The following is an 18,399-nucleotide window of genomic DNA, read 5'->3' on the forward strand; positions in this document are numbered from 1 at the left end:
TGCAATTTACCATAGCCCACACCAACCTTATTTACAATATATTCTGGGTACCTGAAACTCTGGAATTTCTCTCCCACTTTTGGGCTTTGGTGGGCTGGGCTGTGTTACCAACAATGGGAAGCCTTGTACTAAAGGAGTGGCCAATAGGTGGTTTGGACGTTTTGTGAATATAACTTGGATGTGCAGACTGGAGAGTCCACAGTAATTGGGAGGTCCTCAGAATGCAGGATGGACCTGGAAATGGAGCAAGAGATGGATGGGCTGCATGCCAGCTTTCCTGTACTGCCCATTCTCCAAATCTGACTGCCCCAAATTCAGACCTCATCTCCTTGTCAGGATAGGGAACAGAACTGTTTTACTCAACAGTTTGTTAGCCTGATATATAAAAATTAAGTATGTAGATATATAGCAAATAGTCTTCCATACATACAGATGGCTTTCTGACTAGGGTCTTGGAGCACAGATCTTGTGCTCATAGATTCTATCTTCTTAGTTCAGCAATTCAGAGAGCTATTCTAACAAATTGTCACTAAAGAGACTTTCACCTTGGGTGAACCTTTCACACAAAGCACATGTGTGCCATATGCACTCATATGTTAATCTTTCTTTGCAGCCTATGAAGCCACGTACACCGAATCCCTGGTTACAAAGTCCAATCCTAGATCTAAACACACAAAGCAGACGTCACTTGTCACTTGTCAAAGATCTACGCACTGCTCGGGAAAAAAGGATTGCTATGGGGCCATTTGAATCGCTCACCTCAGGTCTTTAGCTGAGTAAATAACTCAGAAGATTTTTCCCAACATCAAGGCTTCTCTCTCTGAAAGGAAAGGTACTCATCTCTAGGATGAATGCTGCTCTTGTTCCAAGATACAGGCAGAGTGGACCAGGTCTGTTTTGTCTCTTCATTGATTCTGTACAATCTTGTCACTGTTTATAAAGAAAAATTATGTAACTGTGGACTTGATTTCTTAATGTGTAGTAATTATATAGAGAGTTAAAGAAGACTGACATCACATTTGGTGACAGAGGATATTCTTCTGTACCTGTGAAAAATCATATATTAAATATGAGTCGGAGCCCCAAGTTTATTAAAGTGGGAACACTGAAAGACTCAACATTGTTTACAAAGCTATACACACTCTCCTCTGGAACCCAAACTAGACTCCCATTTATCTAATAAAGAAACAGTTCAGGTGACTTTAAAAGGAAAATCTGCATGACTAGTCTCTCACTTTTTTATAAAAATATCTACGTGTCTAGTCTCATTCTAGAGGAAGTTCTTCAAGTGCAGTCTATGGGGCAATGTGGACAGCGTGTCACATGGATTGTTAGTCAATGTGGCATCCATGTCACAAGATTATTACAAAACAAAATAACAACAACAAAAACAAGCCAACACAATAATTTCCCCTTCATACTGAGTGGGTGGGTGGGTGTGCCACACTTAAATTCCCAGGAAATAACTGAAGTTTCTCAAGGCTTAATGACAAACAATTCTCATATGCTTCAGTGTGTTTAATGCTTAAAAGATTTAAGAATTGTGGTGCAGCTGGAAACTATCACAAGACAGGAATTTGTAAGAGCACATGATAGTCAAAAAATAACCATAGAAAAGGAGAAACCCAGAATTCAGAATAGTATGAATCCAGCTTTCTTTCCTAAGTATTGATTGCTATTTATATCCTAAAAGGCACAGGAACATTCAACAATGAAAATAATGGCAGTGTGGCCCCTCTCCTATTTTCTTCTCCCTAATCTCATCTTTTCTTGACGTTGTTATTGAAATACAAAAAGTAATATTTTCCACTATGAACGTCTAGCAGCTATGAAATGTAGATGGGCAATTTTGAGCAATACCCATTTATGCATAACAGAAAATCTTCCCTTTCCTGGACTCATGTAACCCTTTTTTTTTTTTAATAACTTTACACATTTCATCTATTTCCACATCTAACCTGAGGATTCTGGGATCTGGAGCTCATGAGGCATTTAAAACAATGAATAATTCTGTCCAAGTACTCTCTTGGCCCCTCTATCTTTGAATTTGCCATTTAATAGTGAAAGGACGCTATTGTGCACTCTTTTCGTTGCTGGCAAGAGCAAGAGAGCTGAACTGAACTCTCTCACCAACCAGCCAGCAAGGCCACACAGAAGGTCTCTTAGGCCATCACCACTGTGGGAGACCTAATAGCAGCAGAAGAAATGGCCCTTGTGTCAAGGAGTTTACAAGGGGTTTTATAAAACACACATACAAGAACCTTTCAAGACAATATGTTTAATCTAGTGGGAATTGTGTGGCACATAATGGATGTGCTAAGGGAATGCTTAGGAGGAGGGCACTGGAGTCAGAGACGAGGGAACGTTTGTTGGATCTAGAATAAGCGAGGGGAGTAGGGAGGAATTTCCAGGTGATGAAAAGGACAGGGAAAGGGCTGGGGGTGGGGAGAGAATGAGCATGGCAGGGATCCATGAGAAGTCCTTTTCCCTCTCTTGTTTCCAGAATGACTCTTTTCTATTTTTACAATAGATAAGCTAGCATCCATTCTCCCTGCTCTCGTGTTTTTGTTAATCTGTTCATATTAACAAAATGATATGATGACAAAGTACTCCACAAGTTCCACAGACCCTCTCCAAAGGGCCTTACCTGTCCTTTGTGGCTGATTCTCTTACAGTGTCTTCATTCTGTCCCTTTCTTCTGCCTTTATTAACTCTACTGGTTGATGAGGCAAGTGCTGATCCCTACCCTGCCGTAAAAGCTTCAGTTTGTCCCAGTGTATCAGGAAAACATAATGGTGACTTTTTCTTAGGATCTAGAGAAATAATCCATTTTTCATATAAAATTTATATATGTTCTATCTGGATTTTTTTCTTTGTAGCAGGAATCAAACTCAAGACCTCACACTTGCCAGGTAGGCACTGTGCCACTGAACAATATCCGCAGACTATATATTCTATCTGAATTAGCATTCCTTAGGGAACCATGTCAACAGACCAGATCAAGGGATAATCACAGATCAAGTAAATTGTGAGGCTGGGCATGTGGCACACACCTGTAATTCCAGCACTCAGGAGGCTGAGGCAGAGGACTGCCACAAATTCAAGACCGTCCTGGGCTACATAGTGAGACTCTGTCTCAAAAAAAAGTAATTATGTTAGGATTTACTTCCTCCCTCCCACAACTTTCAATTGGCTGTTGCTTAATTCCTGCCTTATCATTTCTTGATCTAGATTATCACTGTACATATACCAAGAATAGGTACCAGTAGTTATCATGGATATACCAGGAAACATGAGATAGTTTCCCTCACTTTGAGGGATTTGTTGCTTAGTCAGATAAAACGGACTTGTTTTGTTGAAGAATTAGAGAGGCTTTCAGCAATAAAGTCCCAAGTGGTAAGTGATTTTTCTGAAACTCTAGCTATATTTTTAAAAATGAAGTGCCAAAACAGAATTTTAAAAAATTGTTTTAAAGCACACACACTTAAATTATTGCTTTCAGTACAAAAATATACAATGGGTAATTTTCTTCTGAGAAATGCCAGAAATCTAAATTAACATTAATGTTCACAGCAGTATTTTTTTGTCACAGTCATGATGATGAATGGATAAATACAATGTGGTGTATTCCTATAATAGTATATTAGTCAGCAATAAATAGTAATGGCTGAGCTAGGTGCAATAGTGCATGTATGCAATCCCATCACTCTGGGAAGCTGGGGTAGGAAGATTGCAATTTTTTTTTTTTTTTTGTCTTTTTCCTTTTTATTGGTACCGGGGATTGAACTCACAACTGCCTGCTTGTAAGGCAGGTGCTTATGCCGCTGAGCTAAATCCCCAGCCCCGAAGATTGCAATTTTTAAGGCCAAACTTGGCAACTTAGTGAGACCCTGTCTTCAAAGTAAAAATGAAAAGTTTGGGGGTATAGATCAGTGGGAAAATCTTAGGTTCAATCAACCCCGGTACCAAAAAACATTTTTTTGAAGTAATAATTTTCTAGGCTGGGGGTGAAATTCAGTAGAGAGCACATGCCTCGCTGCAAGACCTCACCTTAAAACAAAGCAAAATAAAAACAAGTAAGTAAAGCCCCAACTCATTCAAAGGCACTATTCTAAGCTCTGGGGATACAGTGGTGATCTAGACTTTGAGGTTCTCTGCATTATATTTCATGCCAAAAATTTGGATTTTTATGTGAAATCTCTCCAGAATTAAATATTTACAATTGATTGAAAAGTATTTAAAACACTGTAAACTAACACTGTGACCAAAACATCTCTGGATGAGATTCAGCTCTCAGACTGACCGTGGATGACCCTTCAATAAAAGATTTTTCAGTAAGTTGTTCCTAAAATGTTACTCAGCTGAATCTTAGCATCCTCAGCTGCTCCCATCTGCTGCCCAGCACCAATCAAGGAAGCATCCCCATAAAGTTTAGGGAAATCATCTGTACTACTTGAGCTAGGAATTGGTGAACAATGGCCTGGGTCCTGTTCATCTCGATGAGATGCCATAGCCTTTGTCACTGACCACGTGAGATGCTGGTAATTTTCCACCCTTGCACTGAGCAACAGTTTCTACAGGGTAAATTTGGAATAGATTTGTGTCTCATAGCCTTTCAATATCATCTGTCCTTCAGGCACATGTGTGGGTGGGCAATTCAGGAAACAGTCTCAGAGATTAGGATTTAGATCTTTGCATTCCCTTTACTTGCCAGTACCTATGACCTCAACTGCTTTTGGCCAAACAAGTTGCAGCAGTATAATCAGCTCATAATTGAGGATTAACTTAATCTGTGTTAAGGTTTTAACATATTCATGATCTCACAAAGAAAATGAGCTTTAAATTTATCTTGTAGCTATCCATTTCAGAATCAGCCTCATACTAATTTACCCATCAGCAGCAGTTTAAAGCTCCAGAAAGAGTCAGAGAGATCAGACAATCAGGTTCTTCGTTGAACCGCACTACCGCATCAACACAAAGCTGTTACGTTAAGTCCTGACTTACACGTGAATTCTTTTCAGGGAGGACATTTGTAAATTGGATTTGTTGGCAACCTGACAAAGTGAATCTTATACAGTGCCCCTGGAAAGTTCACAACTCGAATGTTTATGTCAAGAACTTACTGTATTTACAGAGCTTCAGTTCACAGGAGCAGGTAATTCTCTCCGTAATGCCCTTGAATTGAGCCTCTTCTAAGCAAGAGGTTAGTGGGGCATCTTAGATATTCAAAACCAGATCATGTTACTGGGAAAACGATAGTCTCAAGTTAAAATTTCCTCCTGCTACTATGTAGAAATTACCTTATTCTTCTGAATTTTGGGGTTTTGTGAGTGTGTGTGTGTTGGGAGATTGAACCCAGGGCCTCAAGCATGCTAAGCAAGTGCACTACCATGCTGCATCCCATCCCTGAGTTTTACTTTCATTATTTGTCAAATGAGAAAAATAATTATCTCACATATCTGTTGCAATGATTCTCAACCCTGATATATATTAAAATCACTCTTTTTAAAATGTGACATCCTGACTCATATCTTCTACAAGTTAAATCAGAATCTCTGAAGACAAACCCCAAGCGTTAGTTGACAGGTAATAGTTTTCGTTTGTTTGCTGGTTTGTCAGTTTCTTGAGACAGGGTCTCACTATGCAGTTCAGGCTGGCCTTGAGCTCACTTTGTAGCCTTCGCTGGTCTCAGACTTGCTGTGTTTCTCCTGCCTCCGCCTCCTGAGTACTGGGATTACAGGTGTGCACCACCATGCCTGACTCTGATAATAGTTTTTAAATCTGGATAGTAGCTTTAAAAGTTTAACAAGTCACTAATACATAAGCCGAGCTGAAAATCACTGATGAGGATTAAACATTGTTACTCATGTGATGCAGGTGCCACAGTTCTACTTATTCCCAATTTACTATCAAATCAGAAATTAAATCTACTTGGGGTATATGTTCTAAAATTGTACCACTAGATGTCAGTTTGATCATATAAGATTGTTTCCAGGAACTTCTGGTTATCTAGTCTTAGAGTAGCAACTGTGTACCATAACCATTTGTCAGGTACCTGCGGAATGCCAGCCACAGTGTCAATAACTCTTAAAACATGTAATTTCTGGTTTATTTGTACTGGGGATCAAACTCATGACCTCATGCTTGCCAGGCAGGCATTTGTACTACTGAGCTAAACTCCTAGCCCCAAAAACGTAATTTTTTTTTTTTGTTTTTTTCCTTTTTATCGGTACCGGTGATCGAACTCGTGACTGCCTGCTTGCAAGGCAGGCGCTTATGCCGCTGAGCTAAATCCCCAGCCCCAAAAATGTAATTTCTAATCATACAGAAAATAGGCAAGGATGCTGTTGTCTCAGTCATGAGAAAGGCGAGATTCTATAACTTGTACCAAGATGCACAGTGGCAGAACTGGAATTTAAGCTTCATTTATTTAAACATACTGAACACTAATTATACAGAAAGTCCTATACAACCGCAGAAAGATCCTGTGGTGCCTATGATGATTGTGATCTAGAATGACTGCTGCTTAGATCATTCAGGACAGGTGAGTACTAGGCACAGTTCTCATGCCTTTAGCCTTCACTTAGAGGTACATTTGAGAAGAAAAAGTGGGCACCCCTTTGGCACTTGTTCTTAGCATCAGTTTACCTCTATCTTCTGAAGAATTTAAATGCTGTGTCCCTAACAGAGTAAAAATTGACTCTTAAGTAGAATTTCCTGAGATGGCTTTTCCTCTGTCTCCAGCTACTGCAATAAAACAATAGTTTTTGAGAGTCTGTTATACAGAGGATAGGGACTTCCTACTCTGATCTGTTTTACTACTGTCTTATTTACTTATTCATATACTCAGCAACAATTTGTTGGCCTGGATCACATATCTAATTTTAAATCAGAAGATATTTACTGAATAAATGGACATCTAGCATTGTGTTAAACACTGTGCAAAAACAGCTATGAGAGAAGTGTGTAGACATCTTGTCCTGGTAAACAAATCTGAGTATTTCCTTCCAAAAGTACTACATTGTTTCTAATAGGTGGAGCTGATTCATATCTGAGGTGGGAAAGACAGATCTTGGAGAAGGTTCTGTGTGAACCCAGGAACAGAAGACTCTTATACTGCCTGATTTTATCTGTGGATTTAGAATCTAATGCTGCTCTGGAGTTTGTTCCCATGTCATAAGGATACCAGCTGTATATGTCTCTGAGTCATCATTCACCAATCAAGCAGCTTGACAATTAAGATTATAGGGATTACCAGGCTGGATCAGACTTATGATCTATCCAACAGTATCTTACCTTGGAGGAAATGTTATTCAGGTAATGGTCCTCAAAGCTGGTTATAGTCAGGATAGTCTGGGGAAGCTTGGCTAAAATGTAATACAGACTCATGGCCTCTATTTCAACCTACTGAATTGGAATTCCTGAAACTGGAAGAGGAACCTGGGATTCCCACATAGGACCAGATTGAAAAATGGCTAGTTTGGGATTCACACAGCTTCACTCATGCAAGATTCTGCAATTCATGAATTTTCTCTGATCTGTGCTGTGTTCTTATTTAATTTCTTCCCTGGGTTTGAGTTTCATGCAGTTATTACCTATGAACCCCAAATTTTTTTAGTTGTAAGCGTGTCTACTAGAGTTTTAGAAGTGACATTGAAATCCTAGAATGTAGGGATTTGAGAGTTCAGGTTAATTTTACTTACCCATGCCATTTGTGATTGTAGAGATTTAGCTCCCCCTGAAGAGCTTGCCTTAGAAGTTATATGCATATCCTTGAGATTTTTCATTGTTTACAAGCAGCTCTGACTTAATCAGATGATCTAGTCCGTATCAGCTTGATGGTTTTGTCCACTTTGTGCAAGGGCAGGAAAATCATATGTGTTCTCTGATGTTTGTGACCTGAGATGACTACTGTCTATGTCATTCAAAACAGGTAAGAACTTGTTGCAGGCTTGAATTAAAGGTCTGTTCTGAGTCTATTCAGCTTTTTAGTTTTGAAGAGACGAGGAAAGGGAATATACTTGCACTCAAGAGCTCAGTGATAAATGTTTTTTTCTTTGGAATGGAAATCCAGATGATTCATAAGTTCAGAAGAAGGACTGGAGTGAAAGTACTCACAGAAAAGTATATAAGGGAATAAATAAAGAAGGAGAATACCAAAGTCATACACCTGACAATTCTGACAATTAGAAAGAAAGAGGGTTTGGTTTAAGCATAGCATGTTCCTTTTTTTTTTCCTGAGCTTTTGAAGATAGGGAATCATACTTAAGATGATCACTTTGGAATTTCCTTTGTGTTCTTTGTAAGTCAGAATAGTTTATTTTGTTTTGTTTTTCAGACAGTTTGTTTTGTGGGTTGCCTAATCTGGCCTCAAACTCAGGTTCAGGTAATCCTTCTGCATCAGCCTCTTGAGTAGACGGGACTATAGGAGTTTACACCACTCATGTTTTAAGAAGCCTTGTATGTAAAGGCAAAAGGAGAGAAGAGAGAAAAGTGTTATCATATCATACCCTGCACATTGTCCCCCTATGCAAGTTAGGTCTGGCCAGAAGCAGTCCGCACAGAAAATGTTTTGGAGCTTGACTGGAAATTTCTATATTCTGGTAGTAAGATTTGTGGTTGTATTCTTCAGGGACTTCATCACTGACCTCACCACTGATACTACTAGAAAACAGATCCCTCAGGACTGGTCCACCCAAGACAAACTACTGCAGCCTCTAATTCCAATATAGGAGGAGCTCAAAGATGCTCTGGCTCCCTTATGATCAGTGTTCAAAGTAATGATGGCTTTTTCTGGAATTTCCTTTCATCTAGAGATTTCAAAGCATCCTGCAAATATCTGTCCATCCCAAAGGCAGCTGATTAAGTCACATCTCTGACATTCATCTTTCGCTTGAGGGGTCCTCCTCTTAAATTGGTGCCCGAGCTGGAAATAGAGTATGGGCCTCCTGATTCAAGGTCTGAGCCTGACGCCCACTCCCTCTCTTCACTTAAGCAGTTTGTAGCGCTGCCACAGGGCACAGCTCTTTATAGGAGCCTGTGTATCAGATTTGCCTGCTACCTTGCTGTCATCACCTCCTACGGACTGCATTTTTGCGTTCTCCAGTGTCTTGGCAACTGGGCTGTGCCTTAGTTGTCCTGTATGTGGGAACTGTTGAAGAATCTCCAGGGAATCTTCATGTCTTGTTATCTTCTTTTCCAATTCCAATTTCCTCCATCAATTTTTTTCCCTTTGCCCTCCAGTTCTTCTTTCTTTAATTCCTCACCTACCCAGAAAAAAAAAAAAAAAAAGACCAGATCTTAGAATGGACGGAGGAATAGGATCCACTGTCTTTTCTCCTGAGTTGCCCTTTTATTCCCAGGGAGAGGGCCATGGCCATGAACCTTAGTCTCTCAGGGCTGTGGAGGAGATTAGCAGGATGAGTCTACTTCCATCACCTGCCCTGCGGGAGCTGACTTGTTTTCCAAGGAGGAGGGTTGATTCAGCTCAGACTCTTGATTGAGAAATCCATCTCAGAGCCTGAAGGAAAAATAGCAAAAGGCCAAGTTCTTTAATTTTGGACCAGAAAGTGTTTACTGATGTACAAGAAACTGAGCTCTCTCTGTTTCCAGCATTGGTGACTTTATACAGAATATCCCAAAGGAATGGCTCTGTCCACAGTGGTCCAACAGAGCTAGGCAGTGGGATGCCAAATTTAGTGTAGGGATGGCCTACGCATACTAGTGTAGAGCTTTATTTAATCTTACTCTGCCACTGTGTTTTAACTATTAATTACTATAACTACTAGTGATCATGATATGATAATTAGCACATGCCTTTTTTATAACTCCCAGAGCACCACCCAAAAATAAATGATTGTGTCAAATGGCAAAGTTGTTCCTAGAGACAATTCCTGATCCATTCATTTATTTTCTAAATATCTAGTGATATACTGATGGCTAAGCCCTGTGCTAGACATCATAAGCAGGAAGGATGTGGTCCTCATTATCCCAGTGATGATGCACTACGAGATGGATAAGTAAGTTTATCCTTGGGATGTACGTATCCAAAATGGAAGTGCATTGTGTATCAATGGGGCACCCAACCTAATGGTGGCTGGGAGAAGGAGTGTCAGGAGGCCTTCCCTGTAATTATAGTTTTTAAAGGTGATTTATAAGATAAGTGGGAGCTAGCAAATGGAATCCAATTTAGGGTAAACTTATGTGTTTGGTAACAGGAAACAAAGTTGAACAAGCCCCAAGATGCCTCTCATATTAACCCTCCAACGTGACCATCAGGCTATGCCATTTAGGGTAGTGTCTCTCAGTTCTGCTTCTGTACAGTGTGATGCTACTTTCTGACAGTGTCACATTCTACTCAAAGTGAAGACATAATCACTGTTATCACAGTGTTTTCATGGAGGAAGATGGCACCAGTGAAACAAACATGAAATCAGGTTCTTTTATTATTTCCACAACCAGGACCTAATCTCCATGCTCTTAGAATAGCCTGGATCTATGATAGGAAATATATTTGTCTGTCTCCACTTCAGCGACAACATCCTTCTTATCAGCTACTGGACTGACAAGGACACTGATGTCCGTTTACAGGAAACTAACAGGAAAAGAAAGAAAGCCTGTCACTAAATGCACTTCCTGGAGGTACAGTGAAATGGCTGCTGCTCTGGCTGTGGTGTAGGAAAGGGCTGAATAAATAAATACACATCACAATTGTGTAGTCAGACTTCTTCTTTCCCTTCTAACATCAGCCAGCCTGTCAGAGGCCAGACAGAGGTCTTCTTGGGTTATTAAGCAGTATTGAAACTTACAAGTCTTCTCTGTCTCAAACACAGAGAAAACAGATTTGGAAAGAAACATGACAAAAGTCACCGGAAGAGGAACTTACTATTGCTACATAGCTTCCGTTTACCCTCTTGGAACTTTCCCAGCAACTTCTGCTTTGAGTCTTTCTATGCATAAATGTAGTAACGTTTGGGACTGTGTCAGGTGGAAAAGGGGCCAGGGTTAATACATCTCAGAAAATCAGTGGGCTTCTTGAAATCACAGCTGCACAACACATTTGATTTGGAGGTAAAGATGTAAGCCGCTGTTATTTGTGGCTATATATTAATCTCTAACATGTAGCACCATAGCAGCTGTTGCTAGAGAAGATGAGCTTGGAGTTGGATGTTTTGGTTTTGGTACTGGGGATTGAGTCTCTGGCATGCTAGGTAGGTCCACTACCTTTGGCCTTTTTAACACTTAAGAAAAAAATTTTTTGAGACAGGGTCTTGCTATGTAGTTCAGGCTGAAGCTGAGCTCGTTATGCATCCCAGACTGACCCTCAAACTCATGGTGATCCTTCTATCCCAGCCTCCTGAGTGCTGGGATTACAAGTATATGCCACTATGCCTGGTTAAATTTTTTTTTGTTTGTTTTGCCTGGTTAAATTTTATTTTGAGGCAGAGTCTCACTGAGTTGCCCAGTTTGGTCTCAAGCTTATAATCTTCCTGCCTCAGCTTCCCAAGTAGCAGAGTTTTTGATTGTATCATTTATATTTCAAGAGGCTACCCTCCATCTTTCTTATATAATAATTATAGGTGAGTCCTGAGAAATGACTCAAGGCCAAAATAATGGGGTTTCCTTAATTATAGTTACTCATTTTCCCTGGCTTCAAGCCAATCCTCAACATTTTTCTCCCTTGTAAGAAAGCCAGCTTGGATTTAGCCTTGCTGGGTCACACCAACCTCTTAGTAATCATGTTGACTGACTCTTTTCTTCCAACTTTTTATTGTAAAGTTGCTCTTTATTCAGTCTCGTAGTTCTTATTTCTTCCAATCCAGCTGTAGAAGCTTCCTCTTAGGTGCCCTTATCCTGTCTGAAGAGACTATGTGGGATTCTTCTTCTCATGCTCAGCAGAGAACTGACTTAGACTACACGGTGACCAGCTTCCTTTGAGAGAATGAAGCCAGGCTTGTACTCTTCTGCAAATAGGAGGTGCTGCTCTAACTAACCTGCCTTGCAGGTTTGGGGCATACATTCCTTGTTATAGGGCAGGTAGGGAATTAGATTGGGTCATGCTTTGTTGGTCACGTTCTACAAACCCAAGATCTGGAACTGCGCTCTGGCAAGTATAGACTACTCATGGAAAAATGGGCCAACATAAAAGGGAGTAAGACCAAACTTGAAAAGTTACCAGAGTTCACTATATTTCTTTCTTATACTTTAGCAAGGCAAGCAGATGAAATACAATAACGTAAATAACTAATGGCTATTGAACACTTATTCTGTGTCAGTTCCTGAATTGCACATTATCTCATTTATTTCTCATAAAAGTTTTCCTTCTAGAAATCAGGAGAGAAGCCCAGCTATTGTATATATTCAATAATAGTATTAATAGCAATACTAGTTATACATGCCAGTTAGACATTTTATAATATACTGGCCCTAAGCTGAACATATTATGTCATTTAATTGGGAGGGGGTACAGGGAATCAAACTCAGGACCTTGCACTTGTCAGATAAGCATTGTGTCATTGAGCTATAACCCTGGCCCCTCTCATTTAATTTTTAAATGAGCCCTATAAGTAGGCATTATATTTTTACAACCCTAAAGAAGTTGCTTCTAAAATAGTGCCAGTGATGGTCCTCCTGCTGGTAGTACATCCTTATATAACTCCCTCTTTTGAGAATAAACTGGACCTAATGGCTTACTTCTAAGAGAATGTGACAAAGTGATGGGCTATCACTTCTTTTGAATTATAAAATGTTGTGACCTCTTTCTCTGGCTAGCCCTCTTTATTGTTTGCTCTGATGAGGTAAGATGCCATGCTGTGTCATGCATAGGCCATAAGACAAAGTTTTGAGGGAGGCTTTCTACCAACAGCCTCTGAGGAACTAAAGCCTTAGTCTAAAGCCAGTAAGAAACTGAATTCTGCCAGTGACCATGTGAGTGCGTTGAAAAGCACACCCATCCCAACGGAATACTGCAAACTTGTGAGGAAGCCAAAGCTAGAGGAGCCAGCTAAACTAGGGTAGGATTTAAGACCCACTGGAAATACAAGATATTAAGTGTAGCTTTAGGCCATGGAGTGGGGTGGGGTGGGGTGGGTAATTTGTTATATAGAAAGAAAAAAAAAGCGCATCCTGCTTTGTAAATTTAAAAAAAAAAAACTTGGACAGATGAATCAATGTTCCCAAAGTTACACAATTAGAAAATAGTAGAGCCAGGATTCAAATAACAGCAGCAGCAGCAGCATTAGGTTTGAGAATTGAAGTCTACTTTCTGATGAGGTTCCAAGTGATAGGAACACTGGAATTCTAGAAGGCATTCTACTCTGAGAAGTCCTTGGAGAGTAGCCATGTTTCCAGGAAATTCTTTGTGTACATGTAAAACAAGGATGGACAAAAATTTACATAGTTCTAAGTACTTTCTAAGGCTCACTCCTTGCTGTAGAAGAATGGTTGGTCCACCCATAGATCTGTTGATAATAACTAGGGGTCCCTTTCAATAGCACAATGGCAGAGCTAAGAGCTAAGAGCGTATTCATCTTACAAGCATTCAAGCTGTCTTACCTATAAAATGCAAGGCAGGTGGACGGGGGTCATGTACTTTTCTTGGGGATGAAAATGAATGTATTTAGTAATAAAAAGACATGGTGTGGCATTTAAAAATCAGCAGGAGTCCTGAAATTAGAAAGCAAGTGGTTCTGCCTGAAAGAATGATCCCCTCCATTGAATTTTTTTTTTTTTTTCTTTTTCTCATCCATGAAACACCCTTGAACTTTGGAACCACAGTGCCTTTGTTCCAGCGTGGAAAACATCTTGGCACTTCCGTATATATCAGAAGCTTCCTGGTTTAGGATGGTAAAAACATCTTCTCCCAGGGCTTTTTGTGCCAGTGGTCACCTTTAAGAAGATACGCTTCTTGGCTGGCTGCATGAATCCATCCCTTGCTGTCTGCCTTGCGCTGCTGCCAGAGCACCAGGCTTTGAGCTCAGGGAGGATTTCCAGGTGGCAGCAAAACAACAGTCCTATAGGCTGGAGCACTGGCAGGCTTCCCCCTTTTAACCAGTGGCAGACTGCGCTTGGCTGGTGTGATTATGCAACCGGTGTAAAGTCCACAGCCAGGGAGTGGGGAAAGGCAGAATTCTAAGCTGGCTCAGCCCGCCAACTGAGCTCCTGGACTCTCATTCTGTTTTTTTTTCTCACCTGACCAGAGTTTCCCTTCTCTGTCTCTGTCTTTTCTTTCCGTATCTCCCGTCCCTTCTCTCCCCTCTCCTCCCTTTCCCTTCCTTTCTCTCCAGTCCCTTCATCCCAGTCAGCCTTAGGGATCCCTAACTCAGGAAACCACCTCATATCAAGCACTTGGCTTGTCTCCAGTGGCTTAGTGGCAGGCAGTTCTGACCCATGTCTGCTTTCTGAGTAATTTTCTTCTCCACTAGTTGTTTATTTCTCTAATCCAGTTGGAAATGGGATTGTGTAGAGAATCCCTGAGCCAGTCTACGTTTGTGTGAGGGGAGGTATAATGTCCGAAAACAAGAAATAGAGTTTTTCCCTGGTGAGATTTTGCCTTTCTGGACTAAAATGGGTATGAAAGGAGATTTGGATTCCTTTCCCTTGAAAAGTGATAGTGTAATACGAGAGAGAAGAAAAGGCAGCATTCGTACCCAAGGAAGCCCAAGGCATACCATATCACTCCATTTTCTACTTTATTGGATTTATAAAGACTATTTTTTGACCTTTATAATATACCTGCCATCCTGGTCTTGCTCAAGAGACTCTGAACAGATACCATCTGTACACTCCAGAGCCAACCACACATTACAATGCTGCAGACTCCGAGTCTCCAATGTTCTCACTTCCTAAGAGGGGGCTCCCAAGAGTGGCGGAAAAGCATATAATAAAGGAAAGAAGAGAAGCTGGATGGAATCATTACATTATAGTGCTACCTTGTGTGTGTAAAATTAACATACAGACTTGGAGCAATAATCTCTCTGAAACGACATAGTCTTTGATAATACAATAATAGCCTTCTGTTAGTTCAAAGCATGTTCCTTAAAATGTTCCTTATGGATTTCCTTCTTACTGTGTTGTGTCTATTTATTTTACATATTCTTTCTTAATTGATTTTTACAAGAAATGGGAATGTTATAATAAATGTATATGCATGTAGGAGCAGACGCATTTATAAAAAATTTTTTTTAAGTATATGAGACAGAATGAATAACTGACCTTTGTGGCATTTTTCCAGCAGATTTTTTTTTTTTTGACTGTAATTTCACAGAGTTCCTAAACTTAGATGGCAGGTCCTCCTAATGAGACCAGTCTAATTCTACATTCTCTATGGCACCCAGTCACTATGGCTCTGCAAGGACCATGATTACACAAAGCACCATAATCATGACCAGGCCTTCCTATGACGTTATTGTTTCCTAACTGCCAGGACGTTAATTGCCTTCTAACTTGCTCTAAAATTGGTAGTACAGAACATTGTCAAGACTAGAGAGAAGAAAGCTACTAGTCACATGATAAATGACTGTGTGAAAGAACACACAGGGTATTTTCACATTTGCATGTTACTTCGACTGCTGTGGGATGTTAAGTCAGGCCTTCTATCTTGACTTCTATCTCATTGTGGTCAATGCCTAATCTTTCCTTCCACTAAATGATTCAGACATCTCTGAAGTTATTTTGGATTTTCCATTTTCCTTTTACAGACATTTTGTGACTCATTGAATTGAATGGGAGGTTATTCTAAATTAGAAGGTGAGGATGAGAGAAGAGGAAGGAAAGTTCCGGAAATTAACTAGGAAAAGACACCTTTTTATGAATAGTTACTAGAGGAATAATTTCCACTTAGTTTGGTGATAGAAGTGTGTAGTTTATTTAAACTTGACTAAAAATGTAGGCTAGAAAGCAGTTTTTTCCTCCTGGATAACAAACATACAGTTTCAGACTCCTCGGAGTTTGCTCTACAACAGACAGGAGGTTAGTAAATAGAAGAGATACGGTATAAAAGAGTTAGCAGGAAGAAGATAGAGGCAAAGTACAAAATTTCCAAAGTCCAGATTCTTAGTCCCACAGGAAGTTCCTGATCAGAAATCGGTCTTGTGAAGAGAACGTCTCCTCCACTGTGTTCCAAACACACCAGTCCCCAGCCCACATTTCATGGCCCTTGAGTTTGCATATTGTAGGTGGAGTGGTGGGAAAGGTATATTTAAATTTGATTTAGAAACTGAAAAAGCAATTAGGCCAATATTTTCTTTTTATCCCCAGCACTTTCTTATTTAGGAACAGGAAAAGTGGGAGGAAATGAAAAGAAGTAAAAAAGAAAATGGTGAATATATTTCTAGGAGCACAAGAGTTTTTATAGCAACACCAGATTCCTCAAAAATGCCTACTGTGATTTGTACCCAAATGAATAAAAATGCAATCATTTATTCTTGTGCACTGTGCCAAGTGAGGAATAACAACAAAAAACCCCTACAATTCATTCATGGCTCTAATTTAGACTGCTAGGAAGAGAAGTGGTGGGGGGAAACAAGCGTTTAAAGTATCTGACACACTATTTAAGAATTGCTGAACATAAAAACTAAGCAGGGGAGGGAGGTAGTTGGAGGCGGCATTGTTCTCATTTTCAGAGGATCACAGGGTAAAATGCCGCCGTTTATTCAAAACTTGATGCCGCCATTTATTCAAAACATTGTCTCCAGTGTGGTTATTTGGCAGAAGTCAGCTAGGAGTGGGTCTGGAAACTGAAGAACTCTCAACATCATACTTGTTTATTAATGATGTTTATATATTGCTATTGAAGTGGACTGACTGCTGCTAAATCAAGGATTGCATTTTGATTTTTTAGCATTTAAAGTGCCAGAAAGAACTTCAAGGAAATTGGGCGTATTGGGAACTCAAGAAAAGGAAATGTTTATCTAGACAGCACCTTTCTCCCAGGGGGTTAGAAACACTTCTTAAATACGATCTTTGATGTTGGTGTTTCGCAGGTGTTACTAATAGAATAAGCCAACTTCGGTTAGCTTCACCTTGTAGGAAGGGAGCTGGAAAAAGGTTTACAGCGTAGGATCCACAACAAAGAGTTAACCCTTCCCCGGTAACCTCAGACGTGAGCTTATGCCCCTTCTTAGCTTTCTACGGCGCAACCAAACTCTGCACAAGCTGGAAATAACTGTGGCCATCATATCCCCTGCCAGTTAACTTAACAGACACTTCTAGCAGCCTATCATAACTTCGAACAGCCCAGCCATCAACCAATACAACTAAAGCTTGGTTTAGGTCGCTCCAGGTCCGGGCGGGGAGGAATACCCGGTCCAGGAAAAGGGGAGGTAAAGACACGATGACCGGCAAGTGAACTAAACCAATCAGAGCAGAGAGCCTCCGCCCCATTGTCCAATGGATAGGTCGGAAGTATGATATAGGGTGGGCCTGTTGTCATGGGGGAGGTGGTGGCGCTTGGTGGCTACTGGTGGCCGAGGTAGAGGCAGAGGCGTTGGAGTTGGTTGCGGGCAGCGGCAGGTGAGTGCAATAACGTGGCCATGAGGTCTGGAAGCCTTCGCGGGGTGGAAACTCCAGCTCTGCTCTCTGGAGGTGGCGGCAGGAGAAAGGGGGGCCTGAACCGTGGGCCGGGTCGGGGCCAGAGCAAGGGCGGAGGCGGCGGCGAGTTCGGTCTGACTGGGTTGGTGGGAGAATGGCCCGGTTCCTGGCGGCAGAGTTCTCGCTGCGAAGGTCGGCTGGCGCCGGAACCAAACGAGTCTGGCCGTGAGGTCTCTCGGGACGCCTAGCTGCTAGGTCTGGGGCACTGACTGGCAGCCGGTGCTTGAGCGGTGGCGCTTGAGGAAACGGGAGCGGCAAGGGTCCCAGAGAGGGCGGTGACCCGGGGTGACCAGTCGGCGGGCGGGGTGACTTGAGAATACCTTAGGCAGCTTGGGTGCAGAGGAAACGGGGAACCCTGGAAGCTCGGGAGCGGACCGTGTGTAGATAGCTGGGGGCCCAAGGGAACTGGGAGTGGCCCTTGGGGGAGAAAAAAAGAGGGGTCCGAAGTGACGGAGCAGTCAGAAGTTGAGTAGGGGGCGTCTGCGGAGAGGCGTCTAGCGGGTGGGGGCCGTACTGAGAAAGACTGCTGTCTAAGAGAAAAGGACTCTTGCTGGACTCCTACCGAAGCCGCAGGTCTCGGAGAGTCTGTCGGTTGGAGACCGGGAAGCGGAGACCCGGAGACCCGTAGCGCCCAGGCGCCCGCCACCCCCAGGCGGACTGAGATCCGAGGTTGTACTGGCAGCTCCTGGTCAGAGGATTCCTAGGCATCAGGAGTGAGAAGTAGATCGGGCTTGAGACGTGGGTGAGAATTCAGTGGGGGGAAGTGGAAGTTCCCTGAAGCAAAACGGGATGGAGGTAGGAGGAGAGGAG

At 41.5% G+C, this 18,399-nt stretch overlaps 2 protein-coding genes across 32 annotated transcripts in view; both read left to right on the forward strand.

Moving 5' to 3' along the window:
* The window catches only part of Heatr4 (HEAT repeat containing 4), a 34,727-nt gene extending 33,765 nt beyond the window's left edge, over positions 1 to 962 (forward strand). Inside the window, exon 16 of the mRNA XM_023566105.2 lies at positions 614 to 962. Coding sequence (XP_023421873.1) covers positions 614 to 772 — 159 coding nt within the window. The 3' untranslated portion in view covers positions 773 to 962. The remainder of the gene's footprint in view (positions 1 to 613) is intronic.
* Numb (NUMB endocytic adaptor protein) overlaps positions 1 to 18,399 on the forward strand; it is a 196,452-nt gene that overhangs the window by 8,597 nt on the left and 169,456 nt on the right. For 13 of the 31 annotated variants that reach the window (XM_063241367.1, XM_063241387.1, XM_063241368.1 and 10 more), the window contains exon 1: positions 17,375 to 17,511. The exons of 2 other annotated variants lie outside the window; for them this stretch is intronic. The gene's annotated coding sequence lies outside the window, so the exon portion shown is untranslated. Of the gene's footprint in view, positions 1 to 17,342; positions 17,512 to 18,399 lie in introns of those variants that run through there. 16 more of the 31 variants (XM_003472400.5, XM_063241390.1, XM_063241375.1 and 13 more) reach the window with 8 other exon arrangements.

The sequence above is a fragment of the Cavia porcellus genome, unplaced genomic scaffold (assembly GCF_034190915.1).
Source record: "Cavia porcellus strain 051 isolate PalLab524CR breed Dunkin Hartley unplaced genomic scaffold, mCavPor4.1 scaffold_31, whole genome shotgun sequence".
NCBI classification, from domain to species: Eukaryota; Metazoa; Chordata; class Mammalia; order Rodentia; family Caviidae; genus Cavia; species Cavia porcellus.